Consider the following 17471-nt stretch of genomic DNA (forward strand, 5'->3'; position numbering starts at 1 on the left):
AAAAGTCTAAGAGCGTATACTGCTGCTAGTACTAGACAATCCCAGCCTACTGACTAACTAGCGCAGTACTAGTACGTCAAAACATTTAGAGAATCATTTTAACGTCAATATACTCAGTAATATTTATTCAAGTTTATGTATCCAAGAATCCAAAAAGAAGACCAAGACTTGGACCCCAGGGCCTACTAACCACTATACTATACTAGATCAATCACGTTGACTAAAGGGGGGTGAGGTTATAAAATCCCCTCCCACCACTTTAATCTCACGGAGCTAGAGCTCTGCTCTGCGCCGCTCGCTGAGATGCTAAACAAAAATTTCCAAAATACAACTTTTCAGACATACGGTCATGAGAAGAGGGAACAGAGACTCAAGTCGACACAGTCAACTGTGCTGTATGTTCCCACGCCCTCGCCCGCACTAGGCAGGCTAGGCTTCGCTTCGCTCTGCACCTTACAGACGAGGCTGAGAGCGGGTCCAGCCAGCCTCCTCGGCAATAAGCTCAGCAGCACGCTCACCAATAGTCAAAACAGTAAGCATGGGGTTGATGGAAGGCATATCCGGGAAAACACCCGCATCAGCAATACGCACACCCTTAAGACCGCGAATCTTAAGCTTAGGATCAACAACAGCCAGCGGGTCCCTGGCCACATCACCCATCTTAGTCGTACCAGCCGGGTGGTACACAGTGTGCGCGACACGACGACCATACTCAGACAAAGCCTCGTCGGAAGTCACCTTCGGGCCGGGAGCGACTTCGCGCTTGATCCAGTCCTTGAATGGGGCTTGCTGGGCGACCTTACGAGCGACCTTGAGTCCCTCGACGATGGTTGCGGCGTCGTAGCCCTCGGGATCGGTGAAGTAGCGGAAATCAAGCGCTGGTTTGACGCTCGGGTCCGAGGAGGTTAGGTAGAGACGGCCTCGGGATCGGGGGCGGGGGATGTTGGGGGTCATGCAGAAGGCGTTGATGGGTTCGTCGTAGCCTAGGCGGGTTGTGTTTAGGGTGAAGGGGATTTGGTAGCAGTGCATCATTACGTCTGCGGCGCGGCCGTCGAATCCTGCGGCGTCGGGGGCTTCGCGACGGAGGAAGATTCCTGCGTCTGAGTCCATGGTTGTGGCGCTGTGGTCGACGGGGCGGTTGAGTTCCCACATGATGATTGATTCGGGGTGGTCGATTAGGTTCTCGCCGACTCCGGGGAGATCCTTGATGACGGGGATGTTGAGGGAAGATAGTTGCTCGCGGGGACCGAGACCGGAGAGCATGAGGAGACGGGGGGTGTCGACGGCACCGGCGCAAAGGATGGTCTCCTTCTTGGCGCGGAGGGTGTGAGTTACGCCGGACTGGAGGGTCACGTTGACACCGGTGACGGTGTCGCCTTCGACGTTGACCTTGGAGACCCAGGCGTTGGTGAGGATGGTTAGGTTGGGGCGCTTCTCATCGCCGCGCAGGATGGGGTGGATATAAGCCACACTGGCACTGCTTCGGCGGCCATCGTCAGGGTTGTAGGAGACGTTGAAGAAACCGACACCCTCGGTCAGTTCACCCTTGTTACGGATGTCGTCGTTGAAGTTCTCAATGACGGGGATGTCCATGGCACTGGAGCAGGCGGAGATCCAGTCTTTGCAGAGCTGGTTCTGGTGGCGGGCGTGCACGGGCTGGATGGTGTTGCGCAGGTTATCAATGATACGGGTGAAGGTCTCAAAGTCCCAGCCCTTGCAGCCCTTGTTCACCCAGTTGCGGCAATCGTACTCGAAGGGACGGAAGGAGATCAGAGTGTTGTGGCTAGAGCAACCACCGAGGACCTTGGCGCGGGAGTGGCGGATGTGGCTATTGCCTACGGGGAGTGTTAGTATTCTTCCATTCTATTTGACTGAACATCTTATAAGGGCGGAGCATGTGGGCTGTAGGGCTGTGGGCTGTGTGCTTTGGGATGAATGATGCAAAGGAAAGATTCAGGCTCAAGGCTGTCGCAAGGGAGATGAAGTGAGAGCTGTCGTACCCATGGGCTGCTCAACGGTGGGATAGTCGTAGTCCAGCTCGCCGCCGAGGAGGTTGAGCCACTCCTTCAAGTTCAGAACGCGATCATCCATAAAGTCACTAGGACCGCCCTCGATCACGAGGGTGCGCTTGTTGGGCAAATACTGGGCAAGACGAGCAGCAATGACACAGCCGGCGGTGCCGCCACCCACGACAATGTAGTCGTAGCTGTTGACATCGATGCCGGGGAGATCGTTAGTGGTGGCCATATTGGAGATAATTGGAGATTGGAGATTGATGAGGTCGGAGGAGAAGGGGGGAGAGAGAAGGGGAAGATCTCTCTATTTTTAAAAGTAAAAAGAAGAAGAGGAAGCTTAGAAAGACTGGGGCCGGTGGTATGATCCAACGAGCCAATCCGTCTCAATCGAGTGCCTTGATTCGGTGTAGACGCGGTTCAACTTTTTTTTTCGCTTTCTTTTTTTTTTCTGCCTTCTTTGCGTTGGGACTGGGGCGAATGAGTGGTGGCGATCGTTCGAAGTGGAGTCGAGAAAAGAACAAATGACCCACTCGGCTGCCAACGGTGTTTCGTCGATAGTTTTTGAGACAAAGATAAATGAGCGGGGAAGAAGGGGAATCGAATAAGATAAGGGAAATTCCAACCGGATTAGGGGGCTGACTTGAGTCCGGACGAGACCGAAGGTGCTATCTCAAAGGAGGCGTCAAAGGACACGAGAATCTATACGTCACCAAGGATCGCGAGGGGAGGAAAAGAGCCCATCGTGCCCGTGTTTAGTGCAGTTTTCCCGGTGGGTCCTTCTCGAGGAATCTGACCACGGATGTTCGATGCCGCGCTGCTCTAGCGAATCTGCAGTCGAACAACCCCGCAAATCCAGAGGAAATGAGGCTGGTTACGTACAAGCGCTGCTCCACTCGCGTTTCGTCGGCCCAAGTCCGGCAAGGCGGTGTGCTGAGGGCCTCGGATGCTAATGTAGGATGTAAAAGTAAAAGATTAAGATACACTTACTGGCCTCCTACTTGCACTCACCTTATCAGAGTCTAATTCATTTCCCCCTCTTCGCAATCATGTCCCTCTCATTCCCTCCCCGTCAGCTCTATTACGACGGTCAGACTCGTCCCGCCTCCTCCGGCAAGACCTTTCAAACCATCAACCCCGCCACCGCAACCCCGCTGGCAGATATCCAGATCGCCTCGAACTCGGATATCGACGCTGCCATTGCTGCCGGTGATCGTGCATTCCCTTCATGGTCCCAGACTCCAGCTATTGCCCGCGCCCGTATCCTTCACAAAGCCGCTTCTCTGCTCCGCGAGCGTAATGATGAGATCGCCCGCGTCGAGACTCTCGACTCCGGCAAGGCTTTCACAGAGACTAGCACCGTGGATGTCGTGACCGGTGCCGATGTCCTGGAGTACTATGCCAACTTCATTGGTGGTGGTGGCCTGAATGGTGAGACTACACAGCTCCGTGAGGATGCTTGGGTTTATACCAAGAAGGCTGCTCTGGGTGTTTGTGCCGGTATTGGTGCTTGGAACTACCCTATTCAAATGTGCGCCCTCTTTTCCCTTCTCAAAGGACAGTCTATTTTTTAAAGGGATTGCTTTGCTAATCAACCCTCTTTTAGTGCCCTGTGGAAATCCGCCGCCTGCCTCGCCGCAGGAAACACAATGGTCTACAAACCCAGCGAATTCACCCCCCCTCCACGCCCAAACTCTAGCAGAGATCTACACCGAAGCCGGCCTACCCGCCGGCGTCTTCAACGTCATCAACGGAGCCGGTGATGTCGGCGCCTACCTAACCAGCCACCCATCCATTGCCAAGGTCTCATTCACGGGCCAAGTAGCAACAGGCCAAAAGGTCGCCGGCTCAGCCTCCGGTAACATGAAATACGTGACAATGGAGCTAGGCGGTAAGAGCCCATTAATCGTGTGCCCAGACGCAGATCTAGAAAACGCAGTTGACGGCGCGATGATGGCAAACTTCTACAGCACGGGTCAAGTCTGCACGAATGGAACTCGTGTCTTCGTGCCCCGATCTCTCAAGTCTGCTTTTGAAAAGAAGCTTCTTGAGAAGATTTCTTTCGTTCGTGCGGGTCCGCTTTTCGATGAGCAGACTAATTTCGGCCCGCTTTCTTCGTCGCTTCATCAGGAGAAGGTTATTGCTTATATTCGTCATGGTATTGAGAATGACCGCGCTACACTTTTGGCTGGTGGTCTTGGCAAGCCTGACGACGTGCCTAAGGATCTACAGGCTGGATTCTGGGTAAAGCCTACCATTTTCACGGACTGTACTGATGACATGCGGATTGTTATGGAGGAGATTTTCGGACCCGTTATGTCGATCTTGTACTATGATACCGTGGAGGAGGCTTTGCAGCGGGCTAATGCGACTGAGCTTGGTCTTGCGGCTGGTGTCTTTACTAAGGACTTGAATCAGGCTCATCGTCTTATTGATCAGCTTCAGGCGGGTATTACTTGGGTCAATACTTGGGGTGAGAGTCCTGCGGAGATGGCGGTTGGTGGGTGGAAGAAGAGTGGTTTGGGTGTTGAGAATGGTCGGAGGGGTATTGAGGCTTGGGTGCAGAATAAGAGCACCCTTGTTGATATGAGTGGGGCTGTGGCTACTGTTTTTGCCAAGCTGTAAATAATAATGATCGTGATTTTTAGTTTACTAGTACATGACCGGAAAAGGTCGGATAGAGGGTGCATTTAAAAAATTATGACAAGTTAGCACATGGATTCGTTCAAGTTCTGTTCTCTTAATTCTAAAGGTATAGGTACAGCTAGTACTATGAGTAGTAGTTCCTCCCATTTTAGAACTAGTGTATTTTACTTAACTAAAGTGTAACCTAGACTCGGAGTGCATGGATCACAGAAATGCCAAGTCATGCATGATGTTACTATGCATGATACTAGTACGAAAATGGCACCTACACGAAGTATACACTACACTACACTACGCATTACAACACAACACAACATAAAACTGAACAAATTGAATTCTAAAAGTTATCAATCTAGCCATACCCTATTGCGCCCCGAATTATGTGATGCCGTTTATTCGCAGACGCCTAAATGACATATCGAATGCAGATTCAAAAACAGAGAAGAAGGATATCATATCCACCACAGCCCATTGCATCCCATCTATCAATTAACGATTGAGGTGAAGAAAACTTGAAAAAAAGGAAGGGAAAAGCACAAACGCCACAACTTTCCAGGAAACGGAGAGAATTCCACAATGCAAGCGATGACCCGAGAAATTATGAGATGAGGAAAAGGAAAAGCGGGAAAGAAAAGGAAAGAAGCGGACTCGAATCAAGTCAAGACCTCATGGACCTCTCACTGAGCAGTCATACGAGCACCCATCCGATCAAAGATCAAGTCATTCTTAAGCGCACCATCCAACCCCCCAATAGCCGAGTCAACCATTCGCGAAGACATACTATCAGGCGTAAGCTCATCATCCTCCATAGTCTTATGGAGCTCCGTATTAATCCGCAAATCCTTAGGAACCTTCACAGGTGTACGGTCAGGAGTAGGTTGCTGACGCGGCGGAGCCGCAGTCCTCTTCGTAACAATAGGCGCAGGCATATAAGTACGAGGACGATAGACCAGCGCTGGCCCCTGAGTTCTCGCATCCGTACCAGCCGACTCAATCGATTCAAAGTATCGCACCGTCTTGACCTTAAGTTCAAGCGTGGCGTCCCGATCGCAAACAACCAATGGGTGAGGGTGTAACTGGAGTGCGGAAAGTGTCCACATATGATTTACGCCGTCTTCAAGACCCTTTTGGAGGGCGAAGGCTTTGTGGGCTCCTGTTGCGACGATGACGACTTCGCGGCTGTCCATGATTGTCTGGATACCGACTGTCATTGCCATTCGGGGGACTTTGTTCACGTCGTTGTCGAAGAAGCGCGAGTTGGCTAGGATGGTGTCGTAGGCTAGGGTCTTGACGCGCGTGCGGCTGGCGAGGGAGGAACCGGGTTCGTTGAAGGCGATGTGCCCGTCTGGTCCGACGCCGCCGAGGAATAGCTCGATTCCGCCGTGTCGGGCGATGCTGGCGTCGAATGCGGCGCATTCGGCGGTCAGGTCTTCCGCGTTGCCGTTTAGGATGTGGATGTTTTGGGGTGGGATGTCGACGTGAGAGAAGAAGTGCTTGTACATGAAGCTGTGGTAGGATTCCGGGTGGTCGCGAGGTAGGCCCACGTATTCATCCTGTATAGTTGTTAGGATATTGAGTATTTTGGGATGCCGAGGTGCCCGCGGTGGCGATGGGGTACATACCATGTTGAAGGTGACGACATTCTTGAAAGAGATCTCGCCGGCGCGGTGGCGCTGCACGAGGATCTTGTAGATGATCTCGGGGCTGCTGCCGGTAGGAAGGCCCAGGACGAAGGGGTGAGCTTCGGTAGGGTTGAAAGCCTTGATGCGGCCTGGGTGAGATTTGTTAGTATGTCTTGTTGCTGGATATATGGTCTGCAATGCGAGCCAGCAGACCCACCGGTGCCTACTCACTGACAATGTAGTCGGCGATATACACCGACGCCTCTTGAGGGTCCTCGCGAATGATAACACGCCTGTGATGGGGTCAGCTCGTTCCTTGCAAAGAAAGGAAGGGAAGGGAAGGCAAAGGATCAGAGGAAGCCATACATGGTGGATAGTTACGTCAGAGGTCAGAAGTAGATGAGAGTTGAGTAGAGTTGAGGTGTATTAGGATTGTGAACCTCTTGAGGATAAAGAGATTGGGGAGGGTCAAGGTCAAGAGAAGAAGGAATTGAAGAGAGGAAGATAGGAAGAAGAGATTAAGGAAAGAGAAAGAGAGACGCCTCCCATGGATTGGTTACGTCGGGGTTGGGTGTACGACAGTGACAAAAGATCAACCGTGTCGTAGTAGATGTGGCTCCGCTCTCAACGTCCAGATCGACTACGGTTACTACATCCCACATCGCTAACAGGTGTCAAGTACAAAGAATGGCCTCCGCAAATGTCATTGTTGTAATGGGCCATGTGGGCAGGCTGTTCACGTTGGTACGTGTATCCAATGGATGGGGCTATGGCTATGGCTATGGCCCATAGGGCCCGTATCTGGACAAGGAAGCAGGTACCCTCTACATGGGTCGATCTTTTTGCTGGAAACATCTATACCATGTGGCCAACTAGCAGAGGAATGGGGAATGACGCAGTGGTAAGGTGGTCAAGAACGAAGAATTAAGATTATGATTGGCAGATAACCCTCCTGGGAAGTCTCCAAGTCTCCAGATAGAGCGGAGCCTGGATGTCATGCTGGCATGAAGGTGCCATCGGGGGCGATGAAGAAGTTGCATCCGGTGAAATCGGCAAAAGTGAAGAGGACGAGGTAAGTGGAAAAGCTGGGGAGAGGAAGAGAAGAGTGCAACCTTAGCGTCGCAACCAGCTTTGGTTTTGTCACGTATGGTAAAATAAGGCCCCACGTGATGCTGACTAACAAATGTCATGGTTACTCCAGCTTCCCCTCCCAATCATTACTTTACTACGCATTACTAGTACAATGTAGGAAAGGGCATAGAGTAGGGTCAGTGTGTTTCCCATAAAATTGAAAAAAAAAGATCAACAGGTACTCCGTACTCCGCGCATCTGGGGAAGACCTGGGGAAAGGTGAAAACGTGGTGTGGCGTGGCGGTGGCTCATGCTCAACCCCAGATACAGCATACTTACTAGGTAGAGTAATACTATTCTGCCAATATACCAATACTAGTCTTAGTATACCGTACCTATAGACTTTACTTGACGGGCGGAGAGACCCGCTGCTGGTTATCTGACTTTCCCCCCCGATTGCGGCTCCCCGAGGCCTGGAGCTGCTCTCATTTGTCGCATTCGCATTCCCTTCTTTCCTCTCCTCCTCCTTGTCACCTGACTGCGAACTCGGAGTTTCTAATCTCATCCTCCAGTTCTGCTTGCGGCAACCGTCTCGAGCTTCGAACACATCTTTGCGCCTTGCCCTTCCGCCCTTCTCCAGTTGGGCTCTGTTGGCATTCCGCATCCCCTCCCCCCCAGGGCCATGGCCCCGAAAGAGGACATGCTGCCCCCGGGCTGGGAGGATCCCGATAGGTATGTTGATCGCCTTCTTCCGGTGCACCTATCCCAGTCACCGGTGCACCACCACATCCACCACCCACACCTCTCCCCCTTTCTATCACCATGCCCATCGGGCGCTGTGGAACCCCATCGATCCCCCGCCATGCCCCCCTCCTCGGGACCATTTAGGCTATTTCCCCTTCGGGAAGCTTTGACATCTGCAGAGGAGAGGCCATAGGGCTGGCGAGTGCTGGTGAGGACGTGTGGAGGTGGTGCTGCTGCTGGTGCTGCGTGCAACACTAAACACACCAATGCTGACCTTGACCTACCACCCTACAGGCAAATGGGCCAGCTCTTTATGATGGGCTTCGATGGCACCACGGTCAGCCCTCAGATTCGGTCACTCATCGAGAACTACCATTTGGGATCGGTCCTTCTATCGGCCAAAAACCTTAAATGTATCTACTTCTTCTCCTAGGGACTCTATATCAGCCCAGCCCGGGCACAACCTGGACCCTATCCTAATATAAGTTACTGATCTCATCACCCACAGCTGCGGAGGAAGCTACCCGACTGGTCCTCGAATTACAGACCATTGCCCGCGATGCTGGTCACCCAGTTCCACTGATGATCGCGTTGGATCAGGAGAATGGCGGCGTCAACAGCTTATACGATGAGATATATATTCGCCAATTCCCCAGTGCCATGGGGATCGCGGCAACGGGGTCAAAACCCTTGGCTCATGAGGTTGCCGTTGCCACGGCTCAAGAGCTCAAGGCTGTTGGGGTTAATTGGATCCTGGGTCCTGTCTTGGATGTACTAACTAATGTCCGAAATCAACCCTTGGGTGTTCGAACCACTGGCGATGATCCCCAGGAGGCCTCCCAGTATGGTGTCCAATTTATGAAGGGATATCAACAAGCGGGGCTTGCGACCTGCGGCAAACATTTCCCATCTTACGGAAACCTAGAGTTCCTCGGCTCCCATTCCGATGTGCCCATCATCACGGAGTCTCTTGAGCAGCTAAGCTTGAGCGCACTGGTCCCTTTTCGTAATGCGATCAACCACGGCTTAGACGCGATGATGGTAGGTGGAGTCTCCATGTCATCGGCTGGGATGAATGTCATGCATGCCTGTTTGAGCGACCAAGTTGTCGACGAGCTTCTGCGGAAAGATTTGAAGTTCCAAGGAGTCGTTGTATCAGAGTGTTTAGAGATGGAGGCACTGACGCATAATATCGGGGTCGGTGGCGGAACAGTCATGGCTAAAAATGCCGGCTGTGATGTCGTTCTTCTTTGCCGGTCATTTCCCGTGCAGCAAGAGGCGATCAACGGGTTGAAATTGGGCGTTGAGAATGGAATCATCGGCCGCGCTCGCATTGAGCAGTCTTTGCGCCGTGTTCTGGCTCTCAAGGCTCGCTGTACCTCTTGGGAACAAGCACTGAATCCTCCCGGTCTTCTTTCGCTCACACAGATGCAGCCTTCCCATACCAACCTCTCTACTCGTGCTTATAACGACTCGATCACCGTGATGCGAGACAAGAATAATCTCCTCCCTTGTCCAATATCATTAATCCAAGCGAGGAGCTTTTGCTCCTCACGCCACTGGTCAAACCACTTCCAGCTTCGGCAGTTACTCTTTCTGTTAATGAGACAGCACATGGTGGCCTCGACTCGTCATCCTGGGAAAAGACCTCTTCGGTGATGAGTGGGGAAAGTGTGTTTAAGGAACTCGGCAGATCACTATCTCGCCAACGAAATGGGCGTGTGCTGCATACTTCTTATACGGCCAACGGCGTACGGCCCATCCACGAAGATCTCGTCAAGCGCGCGAGTGCTGTAATTGTTGTCACAGCAGATGGATATCGCAACAAGTATCAACAATCATTTTCGAAGCATATCTCATTACTTTGTCAATCGCAATATTCTTCAACCGGAGAACGATTGGAAAAGCCTTTGATTGTGGTCTCTGTCAGCTCACCCTACGACTTTGCTACGGACTCTTCGGTTGGAACTTACGTCTGCACATATGACTTCACTGAGACAGCACTCCAGGCGCTCGTCAAAGTTCTCTATGGTGAATTAGGCCCCTCTGGATCATTGCCCGGGTCTATCAGTCGCAGTCAAAAAATCCATCAATCCCGACAGCACTGGCTGGTCGAGAACTGGAATGAAGAGCGTGACGGTAATGCCCTGGATGCCTTACTAGATGCAATGCGGGAAGACTGTACACAAGGTCAACGCTCCGAGCTCCTCGGTGCTACCTCTAGCAGTTTCCTTCTACGGAAAGAAGATATCGACGAAGCACATTTCGTCGTTCGCAACAGCAGCACACAAGCCCTGTACGGATTCTGTGCAACCTACTTCTTTCAATCCTCGGGCACCGGCGTAATTGGATGTTTGATCGTCGACCCAGCCCGTCGCAAACTATCAATTGGACACTCCCTCCACAGCCGAGCAATTCGCTCCCTAGTCCAGCGCAAAGGAATGAAAAGATTCCAGCTCGGCTCCCGACTTCCCGGAATCTCTCTCAGGTATCCCTACCGTCAGTCCCGTGGAGCGCAAACGACTACGGCAATGGTTTGCCAATCTCGGATGGAACACTTCGCTCGCGCGTCCGGTGTGCAGCGTCGTGCTGCGCAATTTGACGAGCTGGACTCCGCCGGAGGGGTTGACGGTAACGCTGCAGAATGCCGATGCTGTATACGACTTGGTTTACGGGTGGGACTTTGCTCGCACGATTCTTGATCACATTAAGACCAATGCTCGGCAGGGCGTGGCGGATATCTACCGTATGGCTTTGGGCGGGGCGCCGAATTGTGGGATTATTCGTGCGAAGCGCTCGACTGATGATATGATTTTGGGAAGTGTTGTTGTTTACAATGAGCGGTCTGCTTTGGCTGAACATATGCCGACTTTACGAGCTACTAATACTCCTGTCGGTGGTATTTCGTCGCCTGTTATCTCCCCAATTGCGGATGATTATTCGACTGTGATGCAGGGCTTGATTCTGTTGGCTATTCGTCAGATTCGAAAGCTAAATGCCAATGCTGTGGTCATGGATTGTGTACGGTCTATATCCATTCCCCTTTCTGATTTGAATCACGTGCTAATTGAAACTAGGTGGATGGCGACGGCAATTTTGACTGTCTTTCTTCCATGGGATTCACCATGCTACACAGTTTTGAAGAGGTGAATTGTGATGCAGCCACATGGTCGATGATGCATCCGTCGTGAACGATAGATGTGTGGTTTGTGTGTATGAATGGGCGCAATGGGCGCAATTCTTCTCTTTCCCTCTCATTTCTCATTTGTTCTGGGCCTTTAAGAGGGACAGGAACTGCTGCTGCTGCTGTTGCTGCAGCTGCTTATTTTTATTTCTTTTTCCTTTGTTTCTGCTTTCCGATTTGTTGCATTTATGATATCCATCTGGCATTTTGGCTATAGGCCCGGGTCGTGCCTGTTTTATTCGTTCTGGAACCGGGTCTAGGGTTTGTGATGCAGGTACATGCACTCCCTCGAGGAGTTTCCTGATTGGCGTGTCTTATTATTATTATTTTTCGTTTCTTTTTTCTTTTGTGTTGCCCTTTCTTTCTCGTGTGACTCGGCCCCAATGGGGGCCGTTGCGCCCAGGTCGTTTTGTTGGTTGTTGGTGGGTAGGACAGACAGGCTGCACGGCGTCATCTGGACCAATCTTACATCATTTTTTGTGGATATATGGTATGAGTATGGCATACACTAGGCATAGTAGTTTTTTTTTTTCGGTCGAGGAGTGGGAGTGGGAGTCGGCCTTGTCGAGCTTGAGCGTGAGCGTGAGTGTGAGTGGTCAAGAGACAACTTGTCGATCACGGGAGATCCGCACTCTGTTTGCGCCCGGGAGGATATCGATGTGGATTTGGATTTTCAGTTCAAGGTTTTTATTATTTATGATTATTATTTATTTTCATGATATTATTATTATTATCTTTTTATTCCTAAGGTTTTTTTTTTCACAACCCGCGAGGCCCCCTTTAATTCGTATCCTATCTTTTGCCTTTCATTATCAGGACCTTGACCACCACCAAATATCACCAACACCTCACCAATAGTAAACCCGAACCAGCGCCAGCCTCGGCTCCAACCGACACCGCCCAGCCCAACATCATGCACATATGTTATGCGCGGAGAGGAGTGGAGCGCCTAACGAGGCACCAGAGTATTCATGGCTGATGATTGGGCCGGACGTCCGTTGGTGCGTCTACCTGCTCCGTACATTACTGGAGTACGGAGTACTGCCAGTGGGTTTGGAAGCTAAAACTCGCTCGTCTTGGTTCTTATGGAGAAGGAGGTAGGTACTTTTTATCAAACTATCTTCGGGGAGAAATGTGGACTGGACGGAGCGGACGGAATGGACTGGGCTCCGCTTGGCGCCGGAGGCGAAGAAAAAGAATACTGACTGGAAACACTGGACATACCTGTACTCCGTACGGAGTATCAGGGAGAAGAGGCTAAAAGTCAAGCATCCACTTTTTCTTCGCACGGAGAACAATAAAAGAGGCTCGAGAGACATTTTGCAAGGTAAAGGAAAGGAAAGGCAAAGAAAGGAAAGCGGGTTGGTTGGAACTTGAACCGACCGACACTCGTTTCCAATGAATTCAAATTCGGTTATCGAAGCGGCCGACGTTTTAGTTTTAGTTTTAGTTTTAGTTTTAGTTTGTGCATGTTCTGCAGATTCTAGAAGAGAGTGATCTCCCAATACGAAGGATGCAGGGCGGAATGCAGAAGGACGCAGAAGGGACGCAATGGAAGAAAGAGAAAAGGACGCTAGGCTAGCACCGGAGTGTCGGGGCCACATTTGCATCCGGGGGGGACCCATTAAAGCTGCCGCTGCCAGCAGGACTGGGGGACTCGGGTACTTGAGACTCGAGACTCGGCCGTGGTTTGCCTTTAGGGGAGCGTTTTCAATCTAGTAGAGTTTATTCTGGGTGGGTTGATTGGATTAGGTGGAGAGATTTTTGTTGGTCTTGGTCTCCAGGCGCTTTTTTTTCATGTGGGAAATCCCGCAAGTCGTACAGCTTCCCTTCTTCTGGTCCCATCTTCCCCACTAATCTCAATTGGATCCGTATATGGCCTAGAAGGAGATGATTTCCACATTCCTTATCTTCGATCCTTGGGTTCCCGAGGCCATCCCATCCCCGCCCGCCCGCTCTGGGAGCTCCCAGCGGATGCGGACGGTCGCAGATGCGGGCCGGTCTTGGAACGACTGACTTGACTTGATTTGACTCCCTTCAATGATTGCACGGAACCTTTAGGGAGGGGGGGAAACTTGAAAAGACCTGATACTGAAAAGAGTCAATGGCGTATCTAATTCATTCCATCTAGATCGCATCGATCGACCTCGGTGATCACCGGGAGGTACATGTACGAGTACATGTATTCCTGTTCGTCGGGAAGTAAATCAAAGCCAAACCAAAAGTAAAGCTTGAGAGAGGCTCTCGGGGCTTGAACTGAACTTGGACTGGACTGGACTGGACTGGACTGAACTTGTTCTCAGGGGCGACGTAGGCGACGCATCGAGTAAGGCGATCCAGTGGATGGATAGGATGGGACGGGGGAATGAATGGGGACTTTTGTGGACCGAAGCAAGTTGTCAAAGACCCTGAGGATCCACACTGACGGTCAAAGGCAAAGGCCAAAGGTCAGGCAAAGGTCGGACCAGCCACTGAGCACTGGCAGCCTAAACTGCCTGGCCTTGCTTGGCTATGATCACTAGCGTAGGTCGAATCGGGTAAATGCACAAGGGAGATGAAGGGTGAGTTCGACAGATGATCCTCCCAAGCTTCTTTTCTTTGGCTTTTTGGCCCCCCGCCACACCCGTCAAGGTGGTTAACAGTGGACTCAGTCTGGTCGACTGGATCCCGCTGAGTGTTCCACATGCTCGTGATGCCGTTTCGGAATTACACAAGCGAATGTCCTGGATGCATCATGTCGCGAACCTGCAGCAGATCATGGTCCTTTTACGTCTTTGCGTAGAGGAGAGGAGAGGACGTGGACGAGGACGGAGATGGCCGAGGCCGAGGGAGAGGGAGAGGGAGGAGGCCCACAATCCTCAGGTCTGCCAGTTGGGTGAGTTGACAAAGGCACACTCCATATCGTATGCACACCACAGGGCAAGACAAGGCAAAGCAGGGCAATGCATGGCATCACATCACCACTCGCCCATTATCCTATCCTGTCCTGTTCTGTCCTCACTCACACTGGACCTGATCTGACCTGACTGTCCCGACTGACTGATTGACTTACTTGACTCCTGACTCCGACTGGATGCGTGCGGATGTGGACTCGCCCGTTCACAGTGGGACCCCGATGAGACCAATCAGGTTGGTGAAATCGTTAGCATCCGCTAGCATTTCTAGAGCGGAGCAACACGATCGCAGTCACGCAAGCTCGGGGCCCTGGCCCTTTTATTATCATTGGTCTAAGTGTCTTCGCGAAGGCACTGCATGTCAGACGGGGCCCATGTTGATCATCGATCCTTTTTCGAGGGGGTGTGGACCGTGAGGTGAAAGAAGACCCTCAGCATGATCGAAGTAGTGTAGTGTAGTGAAGTAGTGAAGTAGTGTATCGTACTCGATGTGTGCAAGTGGAGAGATACCATTCCCCATACTGGTAGTGGATGATAAAAGAATCCTTTATGATATGATATGATAGTACAAATACAAGTACAAATACTCGTAGTTAGTACTCCGACTCCGTCCTCCGCCCTCGTAATTAAATTATAATTATCATTCCCATCATAGCTACACTCCGTACTATACGAGTACCCCCTCCGGCTTTGATTTGCCTCCGTTCTACTTTCGTTCGCCCCCCCCTCCCTCTTCCCACTTCCCTATTTCCACTTCTTCCACCTCCCCTCCTCCTCTGATTAATTCCCTTTAATTTAATTAACCCTCCTCATTCGGTCATCCGTGGCGTTTTTCAGGGTTTGGCGACTTATTTCAGTCTTCTGCACTGCATGATCTTCAGGGCCTTTTAGAGTGCACACACTCCCCTCTTTCTCATTCCCCTCCTCTTTTAGTGCCGAGAGCCGGTGGATCGCCCCTGGAGTGCCCCATTTGAGGAACGGCCAATTTTTCTTTAAACCCAGAAAGTAAACTACTTTCGCGTCGACCCGTCAGACCCAGTTCTGGTTCTGGTTCTGGATCTGGATTTCTTAGTCTCTGGTTCACCTCTTGTCCTCTTGTGTCCGTCTTCGTCGCTTCTCCGCAAAAACTCGCGGCTCCACTTTTCCCCGAATCCGTCGGCGCATCCGCAACGCATTCCATTCCACCTCTCTCTCTCTCTCTCTCTCTCTCTTCCTCTTCTCCCCTCTTGCTTGACCCCCCCTTAGCTTTCTTTCCCTTGTTCTTTACTCTTGTATTCTTGTCACTGCTTCTCTTGTTCCTCTTCCTCCCTTTTCCCTCCCTCCCTCCCCCCCCTCCTCCTCCTCTCCAACCAGCTTCGTCAAGTCTATATCCCTCGCCATGGAGGGCTTCGACACCATGGCCATGCCGCCCTATCTGGCTAGCCCGTTGTCCCTCGGCAATCTTCAGGGTACCGATTATCTCAATGCTATGCCCGGTCTCGATTTGCCCGATCACCGTTCCAACTTTGATTCCGAGACTTTTGTTAGGTATGATCTATCGATCCTCCTCGTGCCTACTCACCTCGTGGTCGGAGACTAATCTAAGGCGCGTTCTTCCGCCCTGCTTCTAGCGATGATCTTGCCTTCACCACTCAAAATGGCCTACCACACACATTGAACCGCTTCCCCTCGGGTTATGATGATACCTTCACCGATATGGTCGCCCCATTTGATCCCGTCCCACCTGAGCAGCCTCAGGATTCCTCCATCGATCACAACAATAAACTACTGAGCTTCTCATTGCCCGCCTACCATTTCACCTTGCTCGACTACTCCATGCGACGCACCTCATTGTCGGTTTCCGCGCAACTTCATGGGATGTTCTTTTTGGCCGAATCTCCATATACAACCTCCCCATCGGAGAACGCCCCACCTCAACAAGGTGCCGAGCTAACATGTTACCGCCGGAACCTCTTTCAGATCACTGGCTCCGTAACCCTACCCCGAGGAATGCGCTATATTATGACCGACCAAGGTGATCGGATCCCGATTCTCGCACAAGAGCTTACCGTGTCGGCGACGGAATCAGTGGAAGGAAACCCAGTCAAGATCATATCAGTGCCGTGGAAGACGCCATCAGCCGCAGCTGCCAACTCCGGGACTGCTCTCGACGAGACGAGCACTGGCACCGCTGCCAAGATTGAGAAGGAGCCCCCACCAATTCCCCTCGATATCATGGCTGGTCAGGATTTGGATACCGACTACGCGACCTTCCCGATTGCCTGGAAACGCTTGCAATTCCGCGTCGCGACGGCCAACAATGGACGGCGCAAGGAGCTGCAGCAACACTTCGTCGTTAGGCTCAAGGTTGTAGCAACTCTCTCGACTGGTGCCAAGATCTCCATCTCCGAGGTTCAGTCGGGTCCTGTGATTGTTCGCGGCCGCAGCCCGCGCAACTTCCAGTCCAGAAAGGATCTCCCACTAAGCGGCAGTGCCGCGGCCTCGCGAAAGAACCAAGCCAACTCGGCCGCTGCGCTCAACCGCACGCCGACCAGCGACTCAGTACCACGCCGCGCCAGCGTGACTCCAGCGAAAGCGAAGGCCCCCTCAACGACCGTGCAAAGTAGCTCCCCCGAGACAACCTCCGTTCCACCCCCGACAATGATGCAACAACCCACCGACTGGACCCCTATCCCGCAATCCAACAATGCCATGATGTCCCACGCCCACCAATCCATCTTCCCCCACTCCAGTCCAGAGCAACAGCTTTCACAAGCGGCCGACTCCCAAAGACGCGTCAGCGGCCCAACAGCCGGATCAGCAGCGCCGATTAATCTATCCCTCTTGGACGACGAAGACCGAGGTGATGTTGGAGGCCTACAGCTAGACCAAAAGATGATGACATCCTACGCCAACGTTCCGGAAATCCCTCAACAAAGATCCATAAGCCTCGACCAATCCGCCGCACCACCTTCAAAGATGCGCAAGCTTTCCCACGGCATCTCTCAGCAGTCCCAGACTCCCTCTCGAAGCGCCTCCTCATCCATACCCCTAATCGAGACGGCCAACCTACCCCAACAATTCGTGTCGTCACTGCCATTCCCAAATGAGAGTACCGATTTTCTGTACGAATACTTCCCTCTCGGACTGGATGACTGGCAAGCCCCCGTGGACGCCGTTTACAGGCCCCACGTCGTTCATCATACCAATATGCCTGAGATGAAGTTCGTCGCTTCCCGGGGTCGCAGTAAGAGGTATTTTGCTGCTGAGGACGTGTTTTGAATGAAAGTTGAAAGTTGAGATTATACCATTGGGTTGG

At 51.9% G+C, this 17471-nt stretch overlaps 5 protein-coding genes across 5 annotated transcripts; 3 read left to right on the forward strand and 2 right to left on the reverse strand.

The window, feature by feature from the left end:
• Positions 1-453: 453 nt before the first annotated feature.
• N7509_007825 (GMC family oxidoreductase) lies at positions 454-2247 on the reverse strand (the record flags this gene model as incomplete). Its single annotated transcript, XM_056632462.1, has 2 exons — positions 454-1835; positions 2001-2247. 2 exons carry the CDS (start codon positions 2245-2247, stop codon positions 454-456), a joined length of 1629 nt encoding a protein of 542 aa, XP_056488013.1.
• Positions 2248-3061: 814 nt separating this feature from the next.
• N7509_007826 (uncharacterized protein) lies at positions 3062-4637 on the forward strand (the record flags this gene model as incomplete). The annotated part of the gene is made up of 2 exons (XM_056632463.1): positions 3062-3518; positions 3619-4637. The coding sequence occupies 2 exons, from the start codon at positions 3062-3064 to the stop codon at positions 4635-4637; spliced, it is 1476 nt and encodes a 491-aa protein (XP_056488014.1).
• A 698-nt stretch (positions 4638-5335) lies between these two features.
• Positions 5336-7003, reverse strand: N7509_007827 (uncharacterized protein; the record flags this gene model as incomplete). Its single annotated transcript, XM_056632464.1, has 3 exons — positions 5336-6429; positions 6512-6573; positions 6963-7003. The coding sequence occupies 3 exons, from the start codon at positions 7001-7003 to the stop codon at positions 5336-5338; spliced, it is 1197 nt and encodes a 398-aa protein (XP_056488015.1).
• A 1030-nt stretch (positions 7004-8033) lies between these two features.
• On the forward strand, positions 8034-11286 carry N7509_007828 (putative beta-N-acetylglucosaminidase; the record flags this gene model as incomplete). The annotated part of the gene is given in 6 exon segments (XM_056632465.1): positions 8034-8083; positions 8390-8508; positions 8604-9608; positions 9674-10583; positions 10600-11116; positions 11173-11286. The coding sequence occupies 6 exon segments, from the start codon at positions 8034-8036 to the stop codon at positions 11284-11286; spliced, it is 2715 nt and encodes a 904-aa protein (XP_056488016.1).
• A 4265-nt stretch (positions 11287-15551) lies between these two features.
• Positions 15552-17434, forward strand: N7509_007829 (p53-like transcription factor DNA-binding; the record flags this gene model as incomplete). The annotated part of the gene is made up of 2 exons (XM_056632466.1): positions 15552-15700; positions 15784-17434. 2 exons carry the CDS (start codon positions 15552-15554, stop codon positions 17432-17434), a joined length of 1800 nt encoding a protein of 599 aa, XP_056488017.1.
• Positions 17435-17471: the final 37 nt, after the last annotated feature.

Source organism: Penicillium cosmopolitanum (genome assembly GCF_028827165.1).
Source record: "Penicillium cosmopolitanum strain IBT 29677 chromosome Unknown utg000008l:1.0-4398992.0:1.0-4402845.0, whole genome shotgun sequence".
Classification (NCBI taxonomy): domain Eukaryota; kingdom Fungi; phylum Ascomycota; class Eurotiomycetes; order Eurotiales; family Aspergillaceae; genus Penicillium; species Penicillium cosmopolitanum.